Source organism: Dioscorea cayenensis, chromosome 17, assembly GCF_009730915.1.
Source record: "Dioscorea cayenensis subsp. rotundata cultivar TDr96_F1 chromosome 17, TDr96_F1_v2_PseudoChromosome.rev07_lg8_w22 25.fasta, whole genome shotgun sequence".
NCBI classification, from domain to species: domain Eukaryota; kingdom Viridiplantae; phylum Streptophyta; class Magnoliopsida; order Dioscoreales; family Dioscoreaceae; genus Dioscorea; species Dioscorea cayenensis.
Window position 1 is genome coordinate 158,549 of NC_052487.1, and position 27,013 is coordinate 185,561.

The following is a 27,013-nucleotide window of genomic DNA, read 5'->3' on the forward strand; positions in this document are numbered from 1 at the left end:
GAATACGTTGGTAATGATGCTCTGCCCTACCTTGGAGAGACGGAAAGTACAACTCCTTCCAAGATAATATATAGTATTTATGTAGTATTATATAATATTTGTACAATATTGTAAAATATCTGAGCCAAAAAGTTTTAATTTTTGGGCTGCCCATTCACCATTCTAATAGAATACTACTAGCCTACCAATAATTATCATAAAAAATAAAAAAATAATAAAAATATTAAGGATTGAAAGCTCTTCCTGTCCATAAAAATATGTTTGGTTGTTATTTATGGAAAGGAAAGAGTTTTAAGTTTTTTTTTCCTTTCTATTTTTTAAAATATGTTTAAATTTCAAAGCTAAGATAAGTTTGGACAAAAAAAAACTTCTTTATATTATATATATATATATATATAATTTTTTGTTTACAAAGTTTTCATTATATTTTCTATCCTTCTAAGTTACTTAAACAAAATATATATATATATATATATATTGCTTATTTAATAACTTATACTAAACAACGAGACAACAAAAGCATGACATGAAAAGCTCATTTAAATGACATAACTGAATAACAGATTACTTATTTAAACTTCATAAATTAAACGCAAGCCGGCCTGTTCATGCTCTTGACCTGATAAATTTTTTTTAATTTAGAATTATAAAATTCTTTCTTAATAATTATCAAACATCATTCACATGAACATTGTCAAAGAGTTTAATAATCTCCATGTAAGTGCTTTCTTTTCTATTGATACTCATAAGCTGGCCCAAAATTTTGGTTCATTAATTATTATTCTGTTTATAAGTTTTGAAAATTAATTTTTAAAACATCTGATTATACTCTAAACATAATTAAACACAAAGACACAGCTGATTAATTATTCCATACTTAGATACAACTCACTTAATTACATCAAACCTTAACAAAAAGAGAAAATTATTTTCTTGCTTATATATAAACTATCTCAAGCTACTAGATCTCACACTGCTAAACATATATATATATCCATTTAAGGTCATACATAATTACTATATATATAATAATAACATGCTAATGAAGCTCTAAACATGGAACTCCATTGCTTAATTAGGTATGAGCTTAAAAGGAGGCTTAGTGAGTGCTGGAGTAGGTTCATAGTTTCCATAATCATTCGTCTTTACGACGAGAATTCGCGATCGAGGAAGTAGGATTTGTTGTTCTTCATCTCTAAATTTCCTTGATGAATATTCCTGCAATTCATTCAAAGTAATTAATTATGTAATTTAATTAAATCATAATTAATTAAGAACTCATACATGCATATATTTCTCTCTTTTTAGTTATATATATATTTATATATATATATATATATCTACTCACATGTTTGAAGGCATTTGCAAATAGAGTTGGTGCAGATCTATGAAGAAGTTTTCGATGTTCACCTGCATAATTAAACAATCATTTAAAGTGAGAAAATTTTCATTAAACACACATGAGATTTTCGCATGAAGTTATGTGAACATGCATGCAAGAACACATAGAACTTATTTGATATCCAATTAATCTCTCAGAAAGATACATAGACTTGTGGAGTTACTTATAAACTCATAACAGACAAGTTTTTAGCATGAAAACCATGTAAATACATGCATGTAAGAACAAACACACAAAAACAGACAAAGTTTTTAGCATGAAATTTCATGCAAACATGTATATGCATGTGCATGAAGGAACAAAAAACACATAAATATAAACAAAGAACTCACCTGCAAAAGAAGCTGAAAACAGTGATGCTGAGATGAGGATGAGAAGAAGAAGAGTGCTTGTTGATCTCTCAGAAGGCATCATCATCTTGATTCTTGAACCTCTTTCTCTTCCTCTCTCTCTCTCTCTCTCTAATTATCAAAAGAAATAAGAAGAAGAGATGTCTGTTTCCTCAAAGGAATAAGTCTTTGTGATATATGAAAGTATATTGATGAGAAGTTCTTTATATGTGACTCTATGTAAATCTCAGTGGGTCTCTATATATATATAGATATATATTTTTGAATATATAATAATTCAAAGTGATGATTCAGAAAAGGAGAGGGAGGGCACTATCTCTATGGCCTTTGGGTGAGCATTCATTAGTGATGGTGGAATACTTGAATATTCAATGATGTACTAATTAATCAATAAATTAAACTAATAAGCATTGACAATGAGCTAACCTACTGTTGCTAGAGAACTTTGCTTTTCTATTCTTTGAAGCAATGAGAGAGCTTGGTGCAATGCCACATGGTCTTGAATCAACACACCAACTAACAAAAGAATTAACCTTCCTTTCATTAATGCCACTTGGTTTTTTAATTATATATATCAACCCAAAAAGAAAAAAACAAGGAACAATTCTTCTCTCCTTAATTTTTATTAAAATCTCAATTTCCTGATAATTAACAACCAGTCAAGATATTCAAATGACGCGTAAGGACATCCAAAACAAATAAATAAATCATCAATCATTTTCAATTAATCTCACTTAAGATTTGAAATGTTGTAATTTTAACTTAATCTCTATATACTTTACAACTTATGTATACAAATACAAAAGAGAGAGTAACAGTGTATTATTATTGCATGGTTTTGTGAGTGGGAAGCACTAGTTTAACATAGGAATTGCTGAGCTGCAAAGATAAGGTATTAATGGAGGGAATAAAACATTTGAAGGGATGGATTGATAGTGCTCCAAATTATGCATGAAGACAGGGACATAGAACCAAACCACATATTTGAAAGGACAATGGTGGAGAATAAAGGGTTCCACTACCTAGCAACCTAGCCTGTTTAATATTTCATGCTTATGTTCTCTTTATCACAAAGTGCCAGTGGTTATGACTTTGTTTATCTAAAGCTATGTAGCCTTCCAATTATCTTATACCATGCTATACATACACCAACATTGTCTAATTAAAAGCTACATTGTTGCGCTACTTTATATACATATAATATATATCCTCATAAAGTATATATGCATAGTTATCCAAGTGTCCTTAATGTCATAGCTATGGTATGTCGCACACAAGTGGTAAAAGAAACCGGATTTCAAAAAACCGGCCTAATAGCATACATGGCACTCTTATTAGACATATAGCAGCCCTAATGCTCTCATTAGACCCCCAGCACCAAGCCAGCTAGCATGCTTGAGCGGCACCTGTCAGGTTCAAGTGTACACAATAAAAATTGGTCAATATCTCATTAAACAGGCATGCGATAAAAAAGGATACCCATCACTTATATGCACATTATCTCTCTCAAGTACCTATATATGGCAGTGTCAATCGAAGTTTGACGCCCTCGTCAGGCCCCAACGCATAGTCAATCAGCTTGTTTGAGCTCGCAGATTACCATATTCGATTTTATATGAGGGCCCATGCTGTTATTCATGTATAGGTTAGAGGATCCAATACTGAGCCCAATACGGGGCCCACATTGATTCTCAACGGAAACACAAATGTTGCACATAAATGATGAAAATAGTGGATAAAAAAAACCGCATTATAAAAAATGATACCCACCACTTAAATGAACATGGAATCTCTCTAAAGAAGACGGTGGGGTGGAACTAATTTTGGGTCAATCCATTACATGGTACTAACACCTCATTTTTTTGACTTTTAACCATAATGTTTAACTAGTGATCATAAATACATTGGTTTTATTTTTTAAAAAAAAAATCTCTAAAATTTATTATGTTTTTATTTTTTCCATGTAAAGGATCTTTAAGACCTTATTACACAATTAATTAAGCTTTTTTTTAAGGGATATACAATCAAAATACACCCAATGTAAATATGTTATGAAGTTAAAAAACATCACGAATAGTAAAAATGGTTATATACTATTATATGCATGATCATGAACAATAACTGACATTTTAATTAATGACACTTTGATTACATGTCGGCTTTATTAATTAAATGATTAATTAATTTGGTCATTGTTCTCAAACATTGGGGAATGTGGCACAATAATAAGTTAATGTGTATTTAAAGTATCTTATAACATGGTTTGGTAATTGACCAAATAACTTGCTCAAGATCCAAAATCCATGACATGCATGAAAACACAAACACATTGAATTTAGAATGTTGTCTCTTTGTATATTTCATATATATATTATATATATATATATAAGATTAATGTTGAACTTGAATTAGTAATGAGTTTAATGACTTGAGGGAATAGTCTTTGAATAATGTACTAATTTAATTATTTTGCTTTAAGTCAAAGTCAATCACAATACACATAATACATATACATGCCGCCCCAATTGGCACAAGCTAAGCAAACTTATTTTTTTTTTCATTTCCTTAATTAATTTAATCATTTAGTACAGCCAGTTGACATAGATTCAAGAGAAAAATATGTATATAAATTATTAATTTATGGAAAATGTGAGAATAAAGGTTAGCTTCCTAACATAGCAATGCCCTTTGTCAAGGGTGACTTGGAGAAGTATTAAATCATTCATTTTCATTCTACATATCTTTCATTTTGTTCAATGCCGTGTTATATAATGGAAGAAAAAAAATTATATATATTATTTTAGAATATGATAAATTAGAAATTACTACCCATTGAAATGTATCATTGATAACAAGGATTGTTTTCTTGTCTTTATTTTATTTTATTTTATTTTATTTTTATTTTTTTTTTAATAAGGTGGATAAACCATAATTTATTAAAAAGAAAAAAACAGCAAAGTACAGAGTACAGAAAACAGAAGTGACATAAAAGAACAAACAAAGTAAAGAACTGTAATCCTCACCAGGGATGAGGAGAATAGTGAACAGAGAAAGCAAGATAAAAACAAAGACAAGATAAAATATCTGAAGCTAGCGAAGTCAACCGTCTGGAGATACAGGCCTGCTCAGAAAAGGAAGATACGGATCACTCTTGACTAGTGCTGGGCGCCATATTGCCGGTGTGGTCGGAAGATCTGGAGCTCAGGAAGCTTAAGGAACGCCATATTGCCGGTGTGGTCTTTATTTTCTTGCTTCCATTTCTTGCATAAATTTGGTCAAGAAATATAAATTATAGTATTATTTTGCAGCTATTAAGTTTTGTTTGACTTTTTTTATTTCAATTATGTTCTAATATACTCAATATTTTTTTAATGAATTAATCCACATGGTTCATCCATTAGGATAAAAAATAATAACGGGTCTTCCTGCCATACATTAATTTCCAACATTAAAAAAAAAAATGAAGTAATTAGACCAATATTTGGATGACGCTAGTGGGCCCCACTAGAGCTGGATTATGGGCCCTTTCTACGCGGCACAGACAGCACGGCCATTTTTTTCTTGTAATAAAAAAATGAGAAAAAAAATAAAAAAAGGTATATTAGTCTTAGTTTTTTTTAAAAAACAATTATAGTGATATATTATTATTATTTTTGTAAATTATTAATTATACTTGAGAAGTTGAGTGCTCAACGTTGCAAAAGTATATATATGTATATATATATATATATATTCACTTATATATGATCACAAAAATGAGAAATTGTTTATATATCTTGTCAAAATCATGTTTGATTATGTGTCCTCTAAATCTTATTTATTTATTTATTTATATATCCCTCTAAGCCAAAGTTCAACTAGAAAAATTTATAAAATAATTAAATTATTATTTATCCATTTCTCTTCATTTAATTTAGATATTGAAAGGAGTGACAAAGGCAATCATTAATTTATATTTTTATAAAAAAATTAAAACCTAATTTTCAATAGGGTATAAAAATAAATAATTTTTTTACAAATAAATATGATTTTTATCATAATATAATATGGTGGCTGTCGTCCAAATTTGCAGTGTTATATGTAAGTAAAAATTTTATTTTTATATAAATAAGCGACAAGTGTCCCATCTAAAAAAAAGTCAGGGATATGCACAGAAGAAGAATTAATATCTTAAAAAAAATTTGTACCCCCAATTTATTTAGGCTTTCAAGTTAAATTTTGGTCCTCTCTGAAATTAACATCTCAGGTAAAAACCCGGTGACAATAGGCTATAAGCCTGTTGATGCAATATTTGCAAAAGCATCCTCGAATTTTTAAATTTAAATTTATAACAATGGAATATATCTACGTACGCGGGCCGGTTATGCTGGGCCGAGAAGGAACACTCCGTAGAAAACAGATCTGGGCCCAAACAATGCGGGTTTCGGGTCGGATCCGATAAGCCAAACGGATCCCTCATCTTAAACCCTAACAAAACTCATCCGCGTTCTCCCGCGAGACGAAACCTCTCCTCCCTCGCCACGCCGTCTCCGGAGATTCAAGGTCGTGCCTTTCGACGTCTCCAGTGGTGAGCTCATTCTTTTCCCTCAAATCCATGCGCGTTTTGAGTTTTATTTTGGATTTCTCTGTTTCTCCGTATCGAAATCGCCGAATTCTCCTATATATATATATATACACACACAAGGGAATTTAATGGGGAAAACTGAGGATTTTATGGAGTTATAATGATTTTATATGATTTAGATTCATGCTGTTAATGTGGAACTGATGTTAAATTTGATTCTGCTTCTCTTATCAATCTAGAAAACTAAGGAATTGATGAAGTTTTAGTGTGTTTACATGTAATGGAACTGATGTTGATTTGATCCTGTTTTCTTAGCATTGGAGAAAACTGAGAAATTTGATGGTTTTTTTTGGTAAGTTTATATGTTTTAGATTCACACTGCCGATGTGAAACTGATATTCGTTTGATTTTTGTTTATCTTATATAGTTAGGTTGTGGTAAGGATGATTTCGGCTGTGTGTTGGATCCCGAAGGGGGCTTCAAAGGTTGTCCCTGAGTCATTTGAGCCACCTACTCAAGAGGAGATCGAAGAGATTACAAAGTCTGGAGCATTGGAGAGAAGGTGGATTTTTTATTATTAATATCTACATTGTTTTTCAATTCAATGGTTTTGAGTAGTTTGGTTGATGTGAGTTGACAGTAATGATAGTGAAGAAGAGGAAGAACAGGATATGGAAATGGATGACACTGAGAAGGAGGTTGGTGGAGTTGCTCGGGCATTAGCTGCAGTGAAGGCTCTTGGGAAGGCTCATGGAGATAATAGTTCGAATGATCTGAAGGGCATCATTGACGCCCTTAGAGAGCTTGACATGGATCATTATGATGATGAGGATGATGGTATTTGCGTTAGTCAATAAATTGATTGTCTGATGATAATCCCTTTTTCTTTTCTACTTGTTGAGTAATTTATTTTTATTGCTGCCGCTAGGAATCAATGTTCTGAGTTCGGGACTAGGTGACATTTATTATCCAAGCAATGACATGGACCCTTACTTGCAGGGCATGGATGTGAGCCTTTTTCTTCTTTTCTTTTTCTCATTTTTGAATCTCTATTTTCTGCTTTATGTTGTTTAGCAATGTTTTCATCGTTCTGGAATAATGGGATGTATTGCAGGATGACGATGACGAAGATGTTGAGGACAGGACTATAAAACCAACTGATGCAGTTATAGTCTGTGCTTGCAATGAGGATGATGTCAGTTCTCTTCAGGTGTGCAGCTGGGGTTTGAGATATGTATATATATATATATATATTTCTAAATTTAAGATGGACATTGGTAATGCTTGGTGGTCAATAAGTACAGCTAAAGGCAATGGGGAAAAATCTTTCTTTACTTTGATTCTATTATTTTCTTGCCTAGATTATAGTATTGTTTTATTACTATAACGTTTCTCAGTTAGTTAACACTGAACTCATGCTCTGGTTTTATTACTACATCAATTTCTTTTCTTCTGACAGGTTTCAATATTTGAGGAATTAGAGGACAAGGAGACAAATCTGTATGCTAATAATGAAATTATTCTTTCAGCATTTCCCCTGTGCACAGCTTGGCTTGATTGCAACCTAAAAGGTGGTGAATCTGGTGATAAAGGTAAAGCCCTTTTTCCATGTGTCACAAGTCTTAGTAGCAGTTGCCTCATTACAAATATATGAATTTATGTGTTGGTTTATTTTTTTTTCTGCTGTATATAACTGACAATTCATGCCTTGTTCACTCTTATAGTCAGGCGGTATACAGTTATGCAGTGGTTTGTCAGTTTCTTTAGCCTTAATTATTGTCTCTTTTGTTTCCTTAGAAAATGTGAAAAAAAAAATGGGCGATCTAGTTGTATAGATCATGTCAGTTAAAATTCTGGTTGTTTTTGCAGGGAACTTCATAGCTGTTGGCTCAATGGAACCCGCTATTGAGATATGGGACCTTGATCTTGTAGGTTCTTGATTAACAACTTTTTGTAGATTTGTCATTCAATAGCTATTACGACTTCTATTTGTTAAATGACATAACCTTCAAATGATAAGTGTTTCTTTCATTGCTGATTGTATATTATTGTTTGTCTTACCAGCTTGGAGAGGTTCAACCTTTTATGGTATTAGGAGGGATCTCTAAGAAGAAAACAGGAAAGAAGGTTTGTTGTTAGGACACTTTATTTACATATTGAAAAACCGTTGGACTGCCTCTTCTACTATTTTTTGGGTTGATTTTCTATTATGCAGTCTGTTACATGCATTATTAGCTATTTTGTAGAAAACCAAACTTTTTGATGCTAAGGTTTTTTTGGTGGTTTAGAAATTTCAAGAATCACACACACACACACACACACACACATACAACACCACCCTCACACACCCAAAGTCCTAGAACTGTGTGGCGTGACTTTTCTCTGTCATAAAGTGATTGGTATTTTTTCTTAGAAGTCCATAGATGACTTTTATGTTGGGGTGGCATGCTAAGTTGGGTTGGGTTGGGTGTATCCTTCTTCAACTGTCATTTTCTCAATTTTTTTTAAAAAATTTGTTATGAGTAGACATCAATCAAATACAAGAGGGGCAGTCACAGAGATTCAGTACTTGGCCTTGCTTGGAACAAAGTTGTCAGGCAAGCAAACATTATTCTGCAATTCATTTGTTTATGTTTGGGTGATTTTCTTTCTTTCTGCATTAACTTTTTATTACCTTATATTCAGGAATGCTCTAGCTAGTGCTAGTGCTGACAAGACTGTTAAAGTGTGGGACATGGTTACTGGGAAATGCACCGTGACTTTGGAGCATCACACAGACAAGGTGCCACCTTTTCTTTGATGAGAACAACCTTTTTGTTTTGGTGCATTAATAATCATATATTTGTATTTATTAGTTGCAGTACTCATCATATATTTATTATATTATTTTTCACAATTAGATGGTTACATAACACATAGTGAAACTGTGATAGGCTGGCCTTCATTGCAGTGATGATGATGTTTAGTTTTACACGATGGTAACCGGTGGCCTTGATTCTGTTACAGGTGCAAGCAGTCGCATGGAGCCGATATGCACCAGAAATACTTGTTAGTGGATCTTTTGACCATACAGTTGCCTTGGTAGGCATTCACTGCTCTTTTCCGGCATATGTCTAGTTGTCATGAATTCAAATAAAAGACCTATGAACTGATTTTTTGGAAAAGAAAAGAAAAATGGAAAACTAACTTGGATAATTAGAAAGAGATATTTCTTAGGTGCATTTGTAGAAATATTTGCTGCACCATTGTTATGCCATGGCTATTTGCTACATCATTTTATGCCATGGCCAGGAATACCCATTTTGATTTGAATAACATGATAATATTGACATATCATTGATCCTAAATTTTGGCTTGGATTCCTTCTTTGTTAACATAATGAAAGTTTGTTGAAGATATTTTCTCCTTCTGCATTTTTTTTTATCTCTCCCAGTAGAGATTATCAAAGCAGTGTGTTTGTGTACATGTTTTTTAATTGACTCTCTGTCTTGATATGCAGATGGATGTCCGATTTAATGACCGTGCCCCAAACACATGGCAGGTTTCAGCTGATGTTGAGAGTGTAGAGTTGGATCCGCATAATGAACACTTGTTTGCTGTAAGTTGTTCATATTGTGGAGGATTTCTGGTCAAGTATTTTGTTAAGATAATGTTGAACGCTAAAATCTGTAGGAGTTATGAGTTATGATAAGGGATTAGGGCACCTTAAAGAAGCAAACGATTTATAGCACCAAGTCCTTTTGCTTAACATGAATATTATTATTCTTATACTAAGGCCGTGTTGGGTTTTGATTCTTGATGGATAGCTTTGCTCTTTTCTTATCATCAATTTTTTTTTAAACTTTTTTTTTTTTTTAACTTTGTTTTTCATTTGGCTCAGGTGAGTCTTGACAATGGTACTGTTCAAGGCTTTGATGCCCGGACAGCTACTTCAGTTTCAACATCTGGTTCCAGGTCGATTTTCACTCTCCATGCTCATGAGAAAGCTGTCACCTCAATTGCTTATAATCCAGCTGCACCTAATGTATGATTTCTCTACCTTATTTCATTAAAATGAATTCAAACCAGGAATGCAGTCTGACATGCCTTATTTTTCTACATTCTCAGCTTCTTGCTACAGGTTCAATGGATAAAAAGGTAAGAATATCAACCATGCATCATCTGAATTATTTATTAACCATAAAACTTTCTGCTAAGATCTTCGACATGTTTCAGGTCAAACTTTGGGATCTGTCTAACAACCAACCTTCATGTGTTGCGTCCACAAATCCGAAAGCTGTGAGTCCTCCAACCTCCATTTCTTTAGCAAGATGATTTATAACCCTATCACTACTAAAATCAGAAATCAAGGCTAAATTTTTACTAGTCCTCCAATTCGTATCATGTTTTGCTATTATATATATGAACTCTCTAGGCTCGTTCGGGTCATGGAAAAGATTACATCACTATATAAATCAGAGTAATGTGTAGACATTTTCATGGATGTGACATAGAGATGAATATTAACGCCGTCGGTCCTTTATGTTTGTCTTATGTTTTCAGGGATCTGTTTTCTCTTTAGCATTCTCAGAAGACTGTCCTTTCCAACTAGCCATCGGAGGTTCGAAGGGGAAGCTGAAGGTGAGCACTAAATCCTCAAAACACTCATCCCTTCTACTTAGTATTTGTCAGCTGATATGAACTACAACACTTGATTCTTCACAGGTTTGGGACGTACTCACTGATCATGGTGTTGCTAATAAATTCGGGAAGTTCGCCAACGGAGGAACGGAAACTGCGCCGGTTGGTTGAATGTGGAGGCTGAACATACCTTTAAAAAGAAAAAAAAAGAACTCAAGATTTCAGTTTTTTTCATCTTCGGAAGTGATCTGATCGTGGAATACGAGAATGCGAGGTGTTTTCATTGTATACTCGCAGCATTTTGCGCCGAAGATTTTCAATGGAGTTAATTTTTCAGTCTTATTTGTACTCTTTTGCAGAAGGGAGCACAGCAAATTAAAAAAAAATGTGTGAATTTATTATTTTGTTTGGAAATTAAGAGTCAAATACAATAAGTAGAATGGTTTATAACAAAGTATATATTTAATATGTAGACAATTGTATAAGTATTTAATATAGAGGACTTGTCTAGCTAATATAATACAAACATATAAACAAAGATAATTAAAATAAAGAACCGAGTACAAGAAGATCAGATCTTGCCATCCCCATAGCATGTGAAATAGAAGGAAGGCGCTCTTCCCTTGTCTCATGCTAACCTCCAGTTCTTGATTAAGATTCCCTAACACAATGCCTTAATTTAATCCCCTCCAAATCATACATTTAAAACCTTCTTTTAATGCATAATTAAAAAAATAAATAAAACACTTATGACCTACTATGATTTATTTAATGAATGACTTGTTATTGAGAGGCATAAAAGATCCCATACATCACCATCTTATCAACATAAACCCCACAATTACAATGCCTACAATGCCATACAACCATATATAATATCTCCAACTCCTTCCACTAAACAAACCTAAACATTAATGCTTTTCATAAATGGTTATTCACATGCTTCCATCACCTTCTCTGTTCACAATATTAGTATAATCTTAAGCCTTTTTAAAGCAATCAATCAACACCAAAAAGTTATCTAACCATGGCTTCTGATTTCATGAGGCACCATAAAACATCATCACCTAAATTTAATCACTTCTTCTTTGCCTTCCTTTTTCACCTTTAATTTATCCAATGGTATTATTAAACAAACCAAAATAGAAAGCATTCATATTTGTTGCTTTTCATTATTAGAATCATTCATTTGTTAATTGAACATAAAACATTATTTATTAAGTTTTTGTATGTTAAATCAATATAAAAATTTAGCATAAGTGACCCATTTTGTTGTAACTTACCACATCTAGTGGTTAATTTTTGTACTGTTTATTTCCTTTAATTGAAGTGATTTATTCACCTTTTCAAAAAAAAAAAAAAAATACCCATTTTGGAGATCAAATACTGTAACATTTATTATTCAACCACTTTATGCAACTGTTTTAATTTATTGAAGTGAAGTACAGACGTTGCTCATTCTGTATCATTCACTGAGTTTGGTTGCAGAAAAAGACGAATAGCATGATCAATATTTTATTTTAATAAAAAATTATTAACAGAAATAAGTGGACAAGTTGTATTGCTGTTGTTTTTTTCTTTCTTTCTTTCAACCCATCAAAATAGACTTTGTTCACAAGGCAATTAGTTCATGGTGGACCAAACTATGATGCATCTCTTTTTGTTTTTCTGAACATTTAATTGCTGATCGTTGTCATATCAATTTTATCACAACAATTGATATCATCATCATCATATAATAATTCACCTGATCAGTTTCATCTAAAAATGGAAAAAAAGAGCAAAAACATAATAATACTAAAAAGACTGCATTATTTCATTATAAAGTAGAGAAAGATGAGGCTATTTCATAATAATACTTAGCCTCTCTGAATGCATCATTAGAAGAAACCAAAACATAATCTGGGCCATAATACTACCATTACTTAATAAAACTGACAAGGCATTAATGCTTTTGAGACTTTTTTAACAGTACTCAAACATGTTCATGAGCATTGGTTCTTGCTCTTCATGTTGTTGTTGTTGTTGTAGTTGGTGGTGGTTGTGGTTCATGTACATCATCATCATCATCATGTTCCAAGGCATCATCAAGTTGTCATTAACCATTGATGGTGGTGATGAATCATCAGAGAGAAAAGCAGTAGCAGCAACATTAACATTAGCAAAGTTATTCAAGCTCATGAACTGGATAATTTCATTGAGAGATTGCAACCTGTTAGTAAGCTCCATCATCTGAGTTCTAAGCACAGAGTTATCAGCTTCAACAGCTAAGTACTGTTGTGTGGTGTAGTTGAGAGAAGTGATGAACTTACTGTTCTCCTTCCTTAGTTCATTAGCTAGTGCCATTAGATCATCCAAATGCTTTTGTTTTCTCATTCTGGATCTTCTTGCAGACTCTCTATTTGACAGCATTCTCTTCTGCTTTCTCTGATCTATCAGTTCAAAGCTTGAGTTTTGGCCATGGCTTGATGATCCTGTTCCTGTTCCAGTTCCAGTTCCAGTTCCTGTTCCAGTTCCTGATGATGCTCCACTGGAGGAAACCATTGATAAAAATCCAACCTCTATATGACTATATTGTTGTTTTTTTTTTCCTTGTTATTTAGTAGTACTTAATATAGAAGAAGCAAAGAGAAAAAAAAAAGATTAATAGTAGGAATTATTAATATATATATATGGCCACAGATTAGGAAGAGAAGGAGAAGGAGATGAGTTCATGAGAAGACATAGAACCAGTAGAGGAAAACAACAGAGAAGGACTGAACCAGATGGGTCCTGCGCCTCAAGGTGGAATTTATCATAAACCCAGACAAAAGGATCTCACTTAGCACCGGCGACATCAATGAGAAACATCAAGATGATGTATAACTGCTGCATGTGACTCTCAAAGATCTAATAATAATAATATTTCTCACAAACAAGAAGAAGAAGAAGAAGAAGAAGAAGAAGAGGAAGAGGGAGCATAGATTAACTACACTAAAAATCTAATCTTTGAGTCATAAAGAGCATAAAGATTGGATTTTGAGAAGAAGGAGAGGGGGAAGGGATATTGGCTAAGAAGAGCATGGAATTTATAGAACAAAATAGGACTAAAAATTAATAATAATAAAATGAAAAGGTGGAAAGCAGTAGAGAAGAAAAGAAAGTGAAAGTGATTGAGAAGGGAAAGAAAGCAAGAGCACATTGGAATCTCCTACAAACACATAGGGAAAAGAAGTTGGTGGGAGAGTTGGAAGAAGAAATGAAGAATATGAAGAAGAAGAAGAAGAAGAAGAAGAAGAAAGAGAGAATTCACCACTAGACTCTAATTCTAGTTCTAGACTAGTGTTAAAAAGTTAAAAAGGAGAAACTCATTTTCAATTGGATTTTTTTCTTCAAAAATCTCTAATTACTTTTTGTTTATTTTCATGTCTTGATGCTTTGTATCTCCCACACATGCATAGCTCACTGTTTTGTTGATGATTCAGTTGGTGGAAAGTTAAAACTTATTTCTTGGAATTTTCTCCAAAACTCTTTTTCATTACTTTATTTTATTTTATTTATTTTTATCCATTGTTTTCATGCTTTGATTCTTCACTCTTTCAGTCTTTTGTTGGAAGATTCATGGAGGCTATAAACATAGTCATTAGTCTAAGACATGAAGGAATTCCCACGTGTGGTCTTTGTTTTTTTTTTTTTTAATGGATAAATTATTACTAAATATTAAATCAAGAAAACAAATATAAACACATAAATTAATCTTACATGCAAATATTGATTTAGATGTTGGATTAAAAAAAAGAATACAAAAAATATAAAATAAATACTGAGATTATACCAGTAACAAATGATGTAGATCAAACTAAAGTTGTACAGTCAACATAGATGTTAAGTATTTTTTTTATATAAAATATAAATAAATCATGTGTTAAAGGCGTGTATAATCATAGAATTACTATCTCAACACATGTACCCTCACTTTACTTGAACTGAAATTTAAACTTATTTTTTTAATAAAAATATAAATATTTTATGTAAAAAATTCAGTACCAATACATGATTATTGGGACGTCAAATATTAATGGGTGGATCTATGCTTTTTAATTAGTGAAATTATTTTTTTAAAATAAAGTGAGAGAAACTAAGAAGTTCTAGATAAAGGTTTCATGAAATGTGATATAAAACAAAAAGAAAGTTTTGAATTTATTAAATAAGTTTGGTTAAGTTGGATGATGACCAATCGTTAGGTTAGACCTTTTTCTTTTTGTTTATTATTGCATCATGAAAGATGGATAAAATTATTATGTGTTTTGACCTCTTATATTAAATAAAAATGATAATTGTTAAGTTTCAGATTAGTTAATTATATAATAATTTAATTTTTTATTAAATTTTATTTTTAATCATATATTGTATATTTCATTAATTTTAAAGCAATATTTATGGATCTTTTATTATTTTTAAAAAATAAGTTTCTTTTTAAATTTTTGTCTGTTTTTTTTTTGGGAGAATTTTTTAATTCTATATAATCTCATAGGCTTTGTACCTTGAGTTGACTACATGTATATCTAGTTTATGTAATTAATAAAATATAATATAATAAATAAACAAATAAGAAATTGATGAGTGGGAATATTAAATAATAGAACATAAATAAAGTCAAAATTAATTATTATGTACACAACCCTAACTCCAATCAATTAACCAAACCCTCTCATTGATTGGAAACTCTTCTAGAAAATTGAGGCATTTATTTATATCATTCCCTATTCCTAAAGATATATAGTAATTAAACTAATCAATGGTTGAGTCTTGAGAGTCATATCATCAATTATTCTTCTCAAATCTTTGAAGACCAAACATGAAACATGGATTTCCACCAATCATAAACCAACACATTGAAACATTTCCTTTTTTGTTTTTCTTTCTTTTTCCAATCTTTAGTTCTTTTTTATGTTCCATCTAAATAAGTTTATTAATTTTTTTCAAAAAAAAAAGTTTATTAATCCACAAAAATGCTAATCAATTGGTTAATAATGCTCTTTGTTGTCATCTTCCCCACTACTTCTTCACTTGTTACCTAAAATGGTCTACATTATTGGTAAAATTTTAGTTGCATTATGTGAATAAATAATAAAAAATTTAGAAATTAGATAAATCACAATTATATTAAATCAATAAAACAGATACATATGCATAAACCAATCTTAACCACTTGTACTAATTATGATAAATGGCATTTGATCAAATAAAAACCATGAGTGAAAACTAGTTGTTGGATTTAAGGTTGTATTAATATGTTCTTCTTGATAGAAAGTAAATGGAGGAAGACCAAGCTCTATTTGATTTAATTATAGACACTATAATTTTTGGATTCCTTGTTGCTAAAACAAGAAATAAAAAAAATGAACTAAAACTCAATATTATAATGTATGAAAGAAACCAGATAAATGATGCATAATGTACCAAAACAAAGAAAAATAATATATTAAAATGAGTTGGTTTCATTGCATATTGAGATGACAAGCACTTGAAGTGGGAATTTGAGATGTATCAATGGAAGACAACTTTGCATATTGAGTCCTCTTGTCTTTTTTTCCATTGAGTGGGAGGGACAATGTTAGGTTATGTTGTGTCAAATTATTTTTTTATTTTTATTTTTAAAATTTTTAATAACATAAGATGCTTTTTGGATAATAAATTCTCAAATATATGTCTTTAAGAATAATATCTCCATAGAGGATTTGAGTTAATATTCAGGAATTAGATGCCTTTTAATAAAAAATACAAATTTTATTTTTTTATTTTTAATTTATTTTTTATAAGGTGGATAAATCACTCATCTCAACCCCTGAGAGAGTAGATCTTTCGACCTCTTACCTAACAAATTATGATGATGGTTATAGTATGAATTTTATTAAATAACAAGAAATATAAAAAAATTAAGATAAATGAGAATGATAAAAAAAAATGGTAATAGAAATATAGTTATCTATATAATTTTTAAAAGTCTCTTTTGCTATTTTAACATGTGATTTATAGCAATTTTTTTTTTCATAGACACAACATTTGACAAGGAAACTTACTGATAAAGAGAAGCAAATTTCATGTAGATAAGATTAGGGAAAGTAAAAAACAGAACCTTCAAGCACCATTCAACAACTTGGGCTAAAGATAAAGATTTGTTCTAAATTTGTATTTATTTTTATTTGGATTTTGTCTTCTCATAAAAATAAATAAATAAATAAAATTCATTAAAAAATAAGAGATAAAAACACCAGGACCATGAGGGGATATATAATAAAATCATGATCTAACTCCTTTGTTATAATTAAAAGAACTACCTGATCATACAAAGAAAGGATTCCCTATCTTTTTGAATGAGCTTTTGTATTCTTGACATATTATATGATTTATTTATTTGTAAAAAGATAAATAATAAAAATAAAGAAGATAGGCATCCTTGATTAGTTCCAACTTTCATGGGTGTATCTCCATGCTAACTTGTTTCTTAACAAGAGGAGGCATTGGTAGATCTAGACCACCTATTGTTATTATTATTATTATTATTATTATAAAGATAGAGAGTAAGATGCCAAATAATATTTATAGAGACATAGCAATGTGGATTCCTTGCTGCTGTCTTTGTTCTTATGCCAAACTAGTCAAAACAAAAGCAAAGAGAATCCACTCTTGTCTATAAAAAAAACAGCCTTGCATAGATTTTCTATTTCTTTGTTCTTTTAAATTAAAATTAAGGGGAAAAAGAATTAAGCTAAGAACTTCATCATGTTCATTTACAATTACTTTATCTTCAATATATCTTTTTTATAAAATAAATAAATCACAAAAACAAATTTTTTTTTTTTAAATTATAAGATTAAGAAACACAGACAAAGACCTCTAAACCAATCTCAGTGTTCAAAGATCAAAAAAAAAAAAGTACATTAAAAACTCCTACAATCAAACAATATGAGATTGTTGATTATGCGGATGACAACATCCTAGGTTAGGAACTTAGGGAAAAAAAAAACATAAAGCAAAAATAAAAAAGAAAAGGGCAACAAAAAAGAAAAAAGAAAAACAATTTAGGATTATGAAGCTTGTCAATGTCCACCACTAGTTTGATATCCAAAAATGGTTGATGGAACAAACATCCACATGTCAGTCTTTCTACTCTCAAAGTGTCCACGTGTTACATATATAATCACTCTTCATAGAAAGAGAAAAAGTGGTAAAGATTTCCAACAACTATACATGTATGTATCTCTATCACACCATCAATTTTAGTTGCAAGTGGAGCCTCAATCTCTCATGTAGCAGCCACGTTGCACTGTTATCACATTGTCCAAAGAAAATATGATAATTAGATAAATTATTCATTTTTATTAATTTTTTTAAACAGATAGCCGACAAGTGATCTCATGTAAAAGATATTAAAAACGTTCACAAAAGAAGTGTAGTTAATACCTTAACATATATGTGCTCTCACCTGTGTGAGATTTAGAGTTTGATCTCAGGTCCTTTCCAAAATAAATACTGTACGTTAAGAACCTGATGTCAATAAGTCAAAAGATAATGGGCTCATTTTTATTAATTTGGTTAGTTGTTAGTTTCAAAAATATATATTTTAAATAGTGATTATATATATATATATATATATATTTTATTTAGTATAGTTCAGTCATTGAAATGCCAGAAACTCGTAGAATCCAATTTCTTAGTTAAAGAGAAATTAATCTTTACTATGGAAGGAGCATGAGTTTGGTCACTTGAGGGATAAGGATTCTTACAATGGTATTGTATTGTTAGAGTTTGCGATATGAATTTTGTTGACGATGCAGGTCATAGTTATCTCAATCATGTATTGGGAGAAACTTAAACTCTCAACCTTCAGTATAAAAATCAAGTGTCTTACTACTTGGCTATGGTGGCAGTGATATTAGGATGGGCATGTTAGTCTGTTCTTATTTATTTTTTTAATGAATGTAATTCATCCAGTTTTTTAAAAACTAATAATTGCAATTACTGACATAATCATACGAGAAATTATTCATTTTGAGAAATCTCATTCACAATACCATATTACAACAGAGATATTGTAACAATCAATCACCTAATTATTTATATATATATATAATTGTCCGGTTTAATGCATTCCATTAATAGAATCACAATACATTGATTCCTCCATACTATAATAATCACCGACCCTATCAAAAGAGTGAGCAATTGTTTGTTTTGATTCATCTCACTCATGTGTGATTTTAAATATAGTACCAAAAGATATTCATAAAAAAAAAAATTAATTGTCATATTTGGCTAATACCATTAATAGCAGGCAACTTGACAACTTGCATGAATACATCCTTTAATTATTCTCATATATATATATAAGTTTTAAAAACCTTTTGATTAATCTTTCTTTCTTTGCTATATGAAGCATAGGCCACTAAATAAAGAAGATGAGCATTAAGAATCATCACTAAAGATATGCCTCCCTACAAATGGTTCCATTGGTGCTCCTTTTGATTTGCACTACATTCTTATTTTCACTGAAAAAAATAAATTTTCTTTCGTGTAAGAAAACTTTTAGGAAAAGGTTAAACTTTTTCAAAATGGTAAATTTACTTTAGTCTTTCTTGTTGAAGAATATAGTTCTTAATTTTCTTCTTAACACCTTAAAATAGTAGTTTATAAAATGAAATGTGAATGTAAGTGTGAGCCAATGATTTGTTGGTCTATAAACACTGGGTTCTTTCTGAATATCAATTTACACAAAATAAAAACATATATGTGTTAAAATATTACTTTCATATTTGTACATATCTTGATGTTGTGATTTGTCCATATTTTATAAAAAAAAATTGTATGAACGAATACTGGAGATTAAAATAATAACAGTAATAACAATTAAAAAAAAAAAAAGGAAATAAACATATATGAATAGAGTGAGAAGAGAAAAGTGAAGTATAATTAATAGCATATAAAGGGAAAAGATTTGGTCGGTTTGTGGGGTCTAAAGTGAAAAAAAGCCAGAGAGGATAGATACTTAAAGAAGGGAACTACACTCATCTTTCTTCAAAGCCATTGCTTGTGTTGTACTTGGGAACCAAGAGTTTGTGATGCTTTTCATATGAAAGACAGTTAAAGCTGTTTCCTTAGTTGAGCCACTTGCACCTTCTTTTATTTGTTTAATTTTTGTTTAATTTTTTCTTTGAGTATTTTATATAAATTAAAAGATTATGATCTTTGGTATCATGTAAATGAAGACCATTAAATTGACAAAATTTGTTTTTATTGTCATTATCTTTTTAATATAAACTTATATTTAATACAGTTTTCATTCTTTTACACGAGGACAAATATAAGTATGAAAACCGATCATATATTTTTTACTTGAAATTTTACATCTCTAAAATTGACAGAAACCAAACTAAAAAAAGGTGTTCTTACTATCAAAAGAAGTCTCAATCGAACAATTCTGCTCCTAGATTTTGATTAAACAAATATAAAATCTCTCCTATCAAATCTATGATAACATGTATTTATAATTATAAAAATAGTATTTAATAATCATGTACTCCTTATATCTATAATTTTTTTTATAAATACAACAAATACAATGGTCAGAAACAACAATTTATCGTCAAGACCCGTAACTTTCATTGGATCACTTTTTTTTTTTTTTGGGGATTTGAATAAAAAAAAATTATTTCCCTCCTCATTGAAGCACTTTCAACAAGAAAGGTACACTAGTGTTTCTATGGTCTCTTCTTTGATAAAAGACTGCCACCCTTAACTTCTCCATCCTCCAATGTGTTTGGAGTGACTGTATATGTTCCCACTCTCCAATGAAATTGACCCAAATCTTGAAAAGCTGTTAAAGAGATGAAGTAAAAGATTCTAAAATCTTATGCATATTTTGCAACTTGAGATTCAAATCTGCCAACTTTGTCATCTCATAATCATATTGCAATCCATTCTTTAAACTTTCCCAAGTCTGTTGGGCTGCTGTCTGGCCTGTTAACTTTCTTATCAGGCCTCTTAAGTTTGATAAACAACTTAATAACATGTTAATTAATACTTCAGCATTAGAAATCAAAACCAGTGGACTTTTATATCATCCATGTATTCATCTCTTTTATGTACTTGTTTTGCTGCAATGCTAAGATGATACAAAAAGCATATACAGTTTTGATTAGAGATAATGTGTTCTAGTTTTACTTTGCTGATAATCTTCATATGTTCAACTACTTCACTGTCCAAAATTGAAACTTTCTTTGACATTAAATTTATAGACATATGATGCTTTTGATTTGGATAATAAGATCAGTTTTATATATCCAATGGAACCTCTGAAAGAATACTAAGGATATGGTCAACATAAAATCTTAAGTGATGTTTGAATAAGATTGTACAAAATTTGTCCATGTACTTCCTCTCAGAAGGATGCATTTAATGGAATATATATTTAAGACTGTACTCAGTGACCAAGAGGAATATATTTTGTTCTGTGCTTAATTGTATATCTTTGTTCACTAGTTCAAAGATGGTTTTTCTGCAATTGAACTTTCTTGAGAAGTCTTATGTACTGTTTTTTTAATCACATCACATTTAATAGCTCTCACTGGAGAAAAAAAAAATGATTTTATTCACAAATTGAGGAAATAATCATTAAACAAATTTGCTTAATTTGAATACAGAAAGAAACACTCTAACCCTAATGATGTAAAACACTTGTTCTCTTTGAAAGCAAAATACCATTATTTCATATTGAACTCCATTAGTGACTACTGGTTAAGTTCCTCAAATTAATATATTTTTGATAATTTAGATTGTCATGAGTTTATGTAAACTATAATTCTTTGCATAGTTTTAACTTCTATTGTCCTACTGCTGTGACAAAAAAATAAAAATGCTATAAAGTCATCTGATTCGGCTGGTTAGTGACACTATTTCAATGTCTCTTCCGAGAAAAAAGAGAAAAAGTGACAAGAATTCAAATCATGATTAATTAAACACTGATCCAATAAGTCAAGATGAGGACGCGTAAAGCATTAACTTCCCGTATACCCCTTTGAGCAAGCGCGGGAGTTTGTCGCCCTTCTCAAAATAAATAAATAAATAAATAAATAATAAAAAATCGGATGTCATAATACCTATGTTTAAAAATAGAAATTTAGATCATGTAAATAAAATAATAATTGGGAAGCAGCTTGAAATCATATGATAATTAGAAAGATTAATATATAGTGTGATTTTATTCTGAATGTGATGGGTTAGAATGATATAGTGGTGAAGAAAACAAGGGACAAAGACTAGAATAACAACTCTTCGGCATCTTGAAACCCAAGTCCATGGGAGATAGGGTGAATGATATCTTCAAACTAATATGAACTTCTCTCTTTGATTGGAATTGGATTCCTTATTGTATGACAATGAACTTATTTGAGATTGAATTAATTTTAATTTTATCTATCTATCCATTAATTTATCTAAAGTGGATGCCAGAGGTTGTTATTTTTTTTTTAATATTATTACTTAGAATTTTTGAAGTCAAAAAGATTAAGAGTATATGAAGGACTAATCATGCTTTGTTGAAGTTCTCTTCCTTGACTTTGAGGAGAAAGTTTGTTATTCTTCTATACATAAAACCTGTTCACATAAACTTATCATGTTTTTTTTTTTTTAATATTATCATCTTTGTAATAAAATTTTAATTTACACATGTTGGTAGTATAGTAGGTTCTCTGTATTAATAATAGAAATAAAGTTTCAAGAGTTGTGCTTTGTCATTCTTTTTGAAAAGGAAAAGAATGGTTTAATTAGAGTGGTATCTAAGCAATGGCATTTCAATCATTTCATTCTTTTTAAGGTAATCCCTTTGGTCAATTTTTTCCCCTCTTATCTTATACTTATCTTGTTTCACCTTTATTAGTATTGATGCATGTATATTATATATATACACTTACTTAATAAAAATGAACAATAATTTCAATATTAGTAATTTCAAATATAATTTTTTTAAAAAAAGTTAATTGACTACCTAAATATATCAAATATGATAAAAATTGATGTAGAAATAAAATTAAAAAAGACACTAAGAGAAGTGATTAAGTGGACACTAACCAATTAATGGTAGTTTTTTTTTAAATAGATGAATCACACCTATTAAAAAAATAGTAAAATACTATAAAAATAATATAAAAAATATAAATACACAATTACAAAAAAAAAAAACATCCCAGTAAAAATAAATGATAATGCCAACGACCATTTGGTCTATTGGCATCGGGACCCTTGCGTAGGGTGTTCGCCAAGAGTGTCGAGCGTGGCTCCTCGAGTTCGATCCCCATCTCACGCAAGGTGAGGGGCCGAGGGCACGGTTCGGTGGTGAGCGTGGCTCCCCACGTGTTCGTCCCTGGGTTCCCGTGATTGTCATCTTTCTCAAAAAAAAATAAAAAATAAAATAAATGATAATAAAGATAGAATATATTTCAAAAATGAATTAAGTTATTGAGATGTATAACCATTAAAACTTGACATCATATAAATTAGGTTATAAATGTATATATTTGTTACATATTTATATATGTATATGAATAAATTCAAAAAGAAAGGCACACAAAGAAGGAGATCTAAGTGAATCCATCTTTAGCAAGGAAATCATGAAGTGATAAAAGAGTCTAGTGCCTTCCACTTGGCCAGAATGATGACAAATCTAAGTTTTGTTTGTTAGTTGAAGAACCAAATCTAGTCTGATTTTTATCTCTCATGTCCAAACCTCTTGTACTGCCACGTCATTTACATCATTATTATTACACCACCTCCCATGCTTCACTTTCTCTCTCTCTTATTTATTATTTTTTAAAAATTCAACCATTTTAGGTTCGCATGTGAATCAAACATTCATTTTTTTATATGAAATTCAAATATTCAAATCTCATCCAATAAATAAAACATTTTTATATAATATATCATATAAATGTTTTTAATATAGGAGTAAGTTTACATTTCAATTATTGTACTATTTCGTAAGGATGTATAGTCAATATAAATTTGTTTTGTTTCTCAGAGTTATTTTTTGTATTTTTAGTGTTCATCTTCACATTTATTTGATGCTCGTTTTATTATGTACATCTCTGATTATTATAATTTTTTTATATATAATTTTTTTAAAAAAAAATATTAAAAAAAAAAGGAAAATCAATGCTCTCATTTCCAATCACACTTTCTATCTTTAGCACTATTCCATTGCATGTTTTAAATTTAATGGCTTTTTTGGCTGTTGCATGAAGTGTCAATGGTCTTGTCCAAACCTGTAACTATCTGCTTTTAATGTACCCCTTCATCATCACCAACATCATAATCAATGTGAGCGTGTTACCAGCGTCAAATAATAATTTTTTTTTTTTTACCACAATACACAAAAACAATTACACACATATCACACATCTTTAATCATATTTTAAAAAATTAAATTTTTTATTTTTCATTTTATAAAAATTAATAACACTATTACTTATTTATTATAAAAATAAGTACAAAATAGAATAACAATCCCAAAATACTGAAAAATAAATTAAAAAAACAAACAAATAAAAAAGGTCCATTAAAAATAGAGATGAAAAACAACATAGAGCCTTCTCAGAGCTCTTCCAAAGACTTCAACAATAATGGTTGAAATAGCCAAAATATATATTATACATATAGAGAGACAGAGAAAACATCATTTAAATACTTGTATGTTTGACTGAAAACTATTGGATTATGATCCAATAGCTTTCAGTGTTGTTTTTTTTTATTATTTTATACTGTTGTGTACTATTAAAATATTGTATACTATTTATTACTGTATATAAATCATCATAACTGTAAAATATAAATCCAACGTTACATAAATTTTAAATCTAGAGATGAAAACAAGATAATTAAAGAGAGACAGACACAGAATCTATGGTAGATAGCCAAATCAAACAGTGTAATTGGATATGACCCACACACACACACAAGCACATAGACACATAAAATGATGTCCTCTGTGAGTGAGTCTATATATGTAGAAGGATAGCAGTGGCTTGGCATTTGGTGGTGGTGTCCTTTCCTTTCCCCTTTGGCCATAGAAAACCATGAACAACTCCATAGAAATCCCAGACTGCTACTACCCAAAAGAAGCAGTCTTAATTTGTCCAAGCACTTCCACACCAAAACACACTCTCTACCTCTCCAACCTTGATGACCAAAAGTTCCTCAGGTTTTCCATCAAATACCTCCACCTCTACAAGAAATCAGTCAGTGTTGATGTCCTCCAAGCTTCTCTTTCCAATGTCCTAGTTGAGTATTACCCTCTTGCTGGCAGGTTAAAGCCTAGTCAAGAACATGAAGACAAGTTCCTCCTTGATTGCAATGCTCAAGGTGCTTATTTTTCTGAAGCTCATCTTGATATCACTGTTGATCAGTTCCTTTATGCCTCTTCCAAACCAAACAAGTCTTGGAGAAAGCTCTTATTCAGATTGGATTCTCAATCCTTCTTAGATGTCCCTCCTCTTATTATTCAAGTGAGTTTATACCTTACCTTTTTTGTATGAACCATTGAATGTTTGCATGACCAACCTGATCAAATGCCATTGCTTATTATATATGCATGTTTGTATAAATTTATATAGAGAACTTACCTTGTTATTTAATGCTCAGGTGAATTATCTTAGTTGTGGTGGAATGATACTCTGCACATCAATAAATCATTGTTTCTGTGATGGCATTGGCAGTTCTCAGTTCCTTCATGCTTGGTCACAGCTCACTTCGAAACCAAATGCCGAACTCTCTGTAAAACCGTATCATATCCGACATTTACTAAAACCTCGAATCCCTTCGCAGATTTCCTTCTCACATCCTGAATTCCATTGCCATGATCCTTCATTTAATGTGACTCAATTCATTCTGTCACAACCTTTAGTCCCTGTTTCAGTTACCTTCACTCCTTCTCAAATTCTAAGCCTCAAGAAGCTTTGTGTTCCTTCTCTCAAGTGTACTTCTTTCGAGGTTCTTTCTTCTCATGTTTGGAGGTCTTGGGTGAAGGCATTGGATCTACCACCATTCCTTCCTGTCAAGCTAATCTTTTCGATCAATGTTCGAAAGAAGATGAGGCCAAAGCTTCCTATCGGTTACTACGGCAATGGATTTGTCTTAGGATGTGCGGAAACATCGGTGGACCGTTTAGCTCTGTCTAACTTGCAGTATAGTGTGAAACTAGTACAGCAAGCTAAGGATTGTGTTACCGATGATTATGTTCGGTCTATGATTGATTTCTTGCAAGAGAGGAGGATTAAGCCAGATCTTTCTTCAAGTTTAGTAATCTCTCAATGGGCAAAACAAGAATTGGAAGACTTGGACTTTGGAGAAGGGAAGCCTTTATATATTGGTCCTGTTGCAAGTGAAATTTACTGCCTTTTCTTGCCAGTGACTGGTAATTTGCATGCATTCACTGTGCTAATGTCTGTTCCTCAGAGCATTGCCGAAAAATTTGAGCATTTGCTTGTGAATTTTGATGAAAAAGAAGGGAATGAAGATGATGGCAAGGAGAAACTGTTTGTTTGAAACACAGTTAACTCAGTTGTTGTGACACTCTTATGTTTTTCTGTTTATTTTTCCTCTCTTTTCCCTCCATGTTTTTAAAATTTAGTTACTCACATCATGCTTTGTACCAAATACTACCAACTTTGGTTTGCTCTGGAGTTACAATTACTTTACTGCCTTTAAATTAAATCTGCACAACTTTTAATTTATTCTGCTGAAACTGCAGATCATGCAAACTGGCAGAAGATTTTTATCAGTTTGTTTAATGTAAAGCAAGTTCATTGGTGGTTGAGAAACAACTGATCAATCTGCAGAAAAATGAGCTGGTGTTTGTAAATTAATCACCAAAGTTGATGATATTGCTGACATGTGGAAGCAACCACCACCACAAAGCAATCTTCATTAATAATTATCATCATATTAAAAAAATACATGATTAGACTTTGATTAGAGAGTTTACAAGATAAGATAAGAAACAACTCAATTAAATCTTGTCTCATTACTCTATGTGCATATAAAAAC

At 30.8% G+C, this 27,013-nt stretch overlaps 4 protein-coding genes across 5 annotated transcripts; 2 read left to right on the plus strand and 2 right to left on the minus strand.

Annotated features, from left to right (window-relative positions):
- Positions 1-837: 837 nt before the first annotated feature.
- Positions 838-1,984, minus strand: LOC120280784 (protein CASPARIAN STRIP INTEGRITY FACTOR 1-like). The gene is made up of 3 exons (XM_039287730.1): positions 1,735-1,984; positions 1,349-1,410; positions 838-1,218 (listed from the first exon to the last, which is right to left on the minus strand). The coding sequence occupies exons 1-3, from the start codon at positions 1,817-1,819 to the stop codon at positions 1,072-1,074; spliced, it is 294 nt and encodes a 97-aa protein (XP_039143664.1). The 5' UTR covers positions 1,820-1,984; the 3' UTR covers positions 838-1,071.
- A 4,239-nt stretch (positions 1,985-6,223) lies between these two features.
- Positions 6,224-11,393, plus strand: LOC120280944 (uncharacterized WD repeat-containing protein C17D11.16-like). Of its 2 annotated transcripts, none has more exons than XM_039287910.1 (17): positions 6,224-6,319; positions 6,744-6,878; positions 6,957-7,153; positions 7,245-7,324; positions 7,431-7,526; positions 7,776-7,908; positions 8,186-8,244; positions 8,381-8,443; positions 8,843-8,913; positions 9,002-9,098; positions 9,323-9,397; positions 9,816-9,914; positions 10,197-10,340; positions 10,424-10,453; positions 10,532-10,594; positions 10,859-10,936; positions 11,021-11,393. In XM_039287910.1, the coding sequence occupies exons 2-17, from the start codon at positions 6,760-6,762 to the stop codon at positions 11,105-11,107; spliced, it is 1,491 nt and encodes a 496-aa protein (XP_039143844.1). In that variant the 5' UTR covers positions 6,224-6,319; positions 6,744-6,759; the 3' UTR covers positions 11,108-11,393. The 2 variants fall into 2 exon arrangements, with proteins under 2 accessions (XP_039143844.1, XP_039143845.1); XM_039287911.1 differs by having other exon boundaries at positions 6,966-7,153.
- A 1,476-nt stretch (positions 11,394-12,869) lies between these two features.
- Positions 12,870-14,128, minus strand: LOC120280059 (bZIP transcription factor 11-like). The gene has a single exon (XM_039286768.1). It carries the CDS (start codon positions 13,478-13,480, stop codon positions 12,902-12,904), a length of 579 nt encoding a protein of 192 aa, XP_039142702.1. The 5' UTR covers positions 13,481-14,128; the 3' UTR covers positions 12,870-12,901.
- Positions 14,129-24,991: 10,863 nt separating this feature from the next.
- On the plus strand, positions 24,992-26,680 carry LOC120279936 (alcohol acyltransferase 9). Its single transcript, XM_039286613.1, has 2 exons — positions 24,992-25,473; positions 25,610-26,680. Exons 1-2 carry the CDS (start codon positions 25,045-25,047, stop codon positions 26,510-26,512), a joined length of 1,332 nt encoding a protein of 443 aa, XP_039142547.1. The 5' UTR covers positions 24,992-25,044; the 3' UTR covers positions 26,513-26,680.
- The last annotated feature ends 333 nt before the right edge of the window (positions 26,681-27,013 follow it).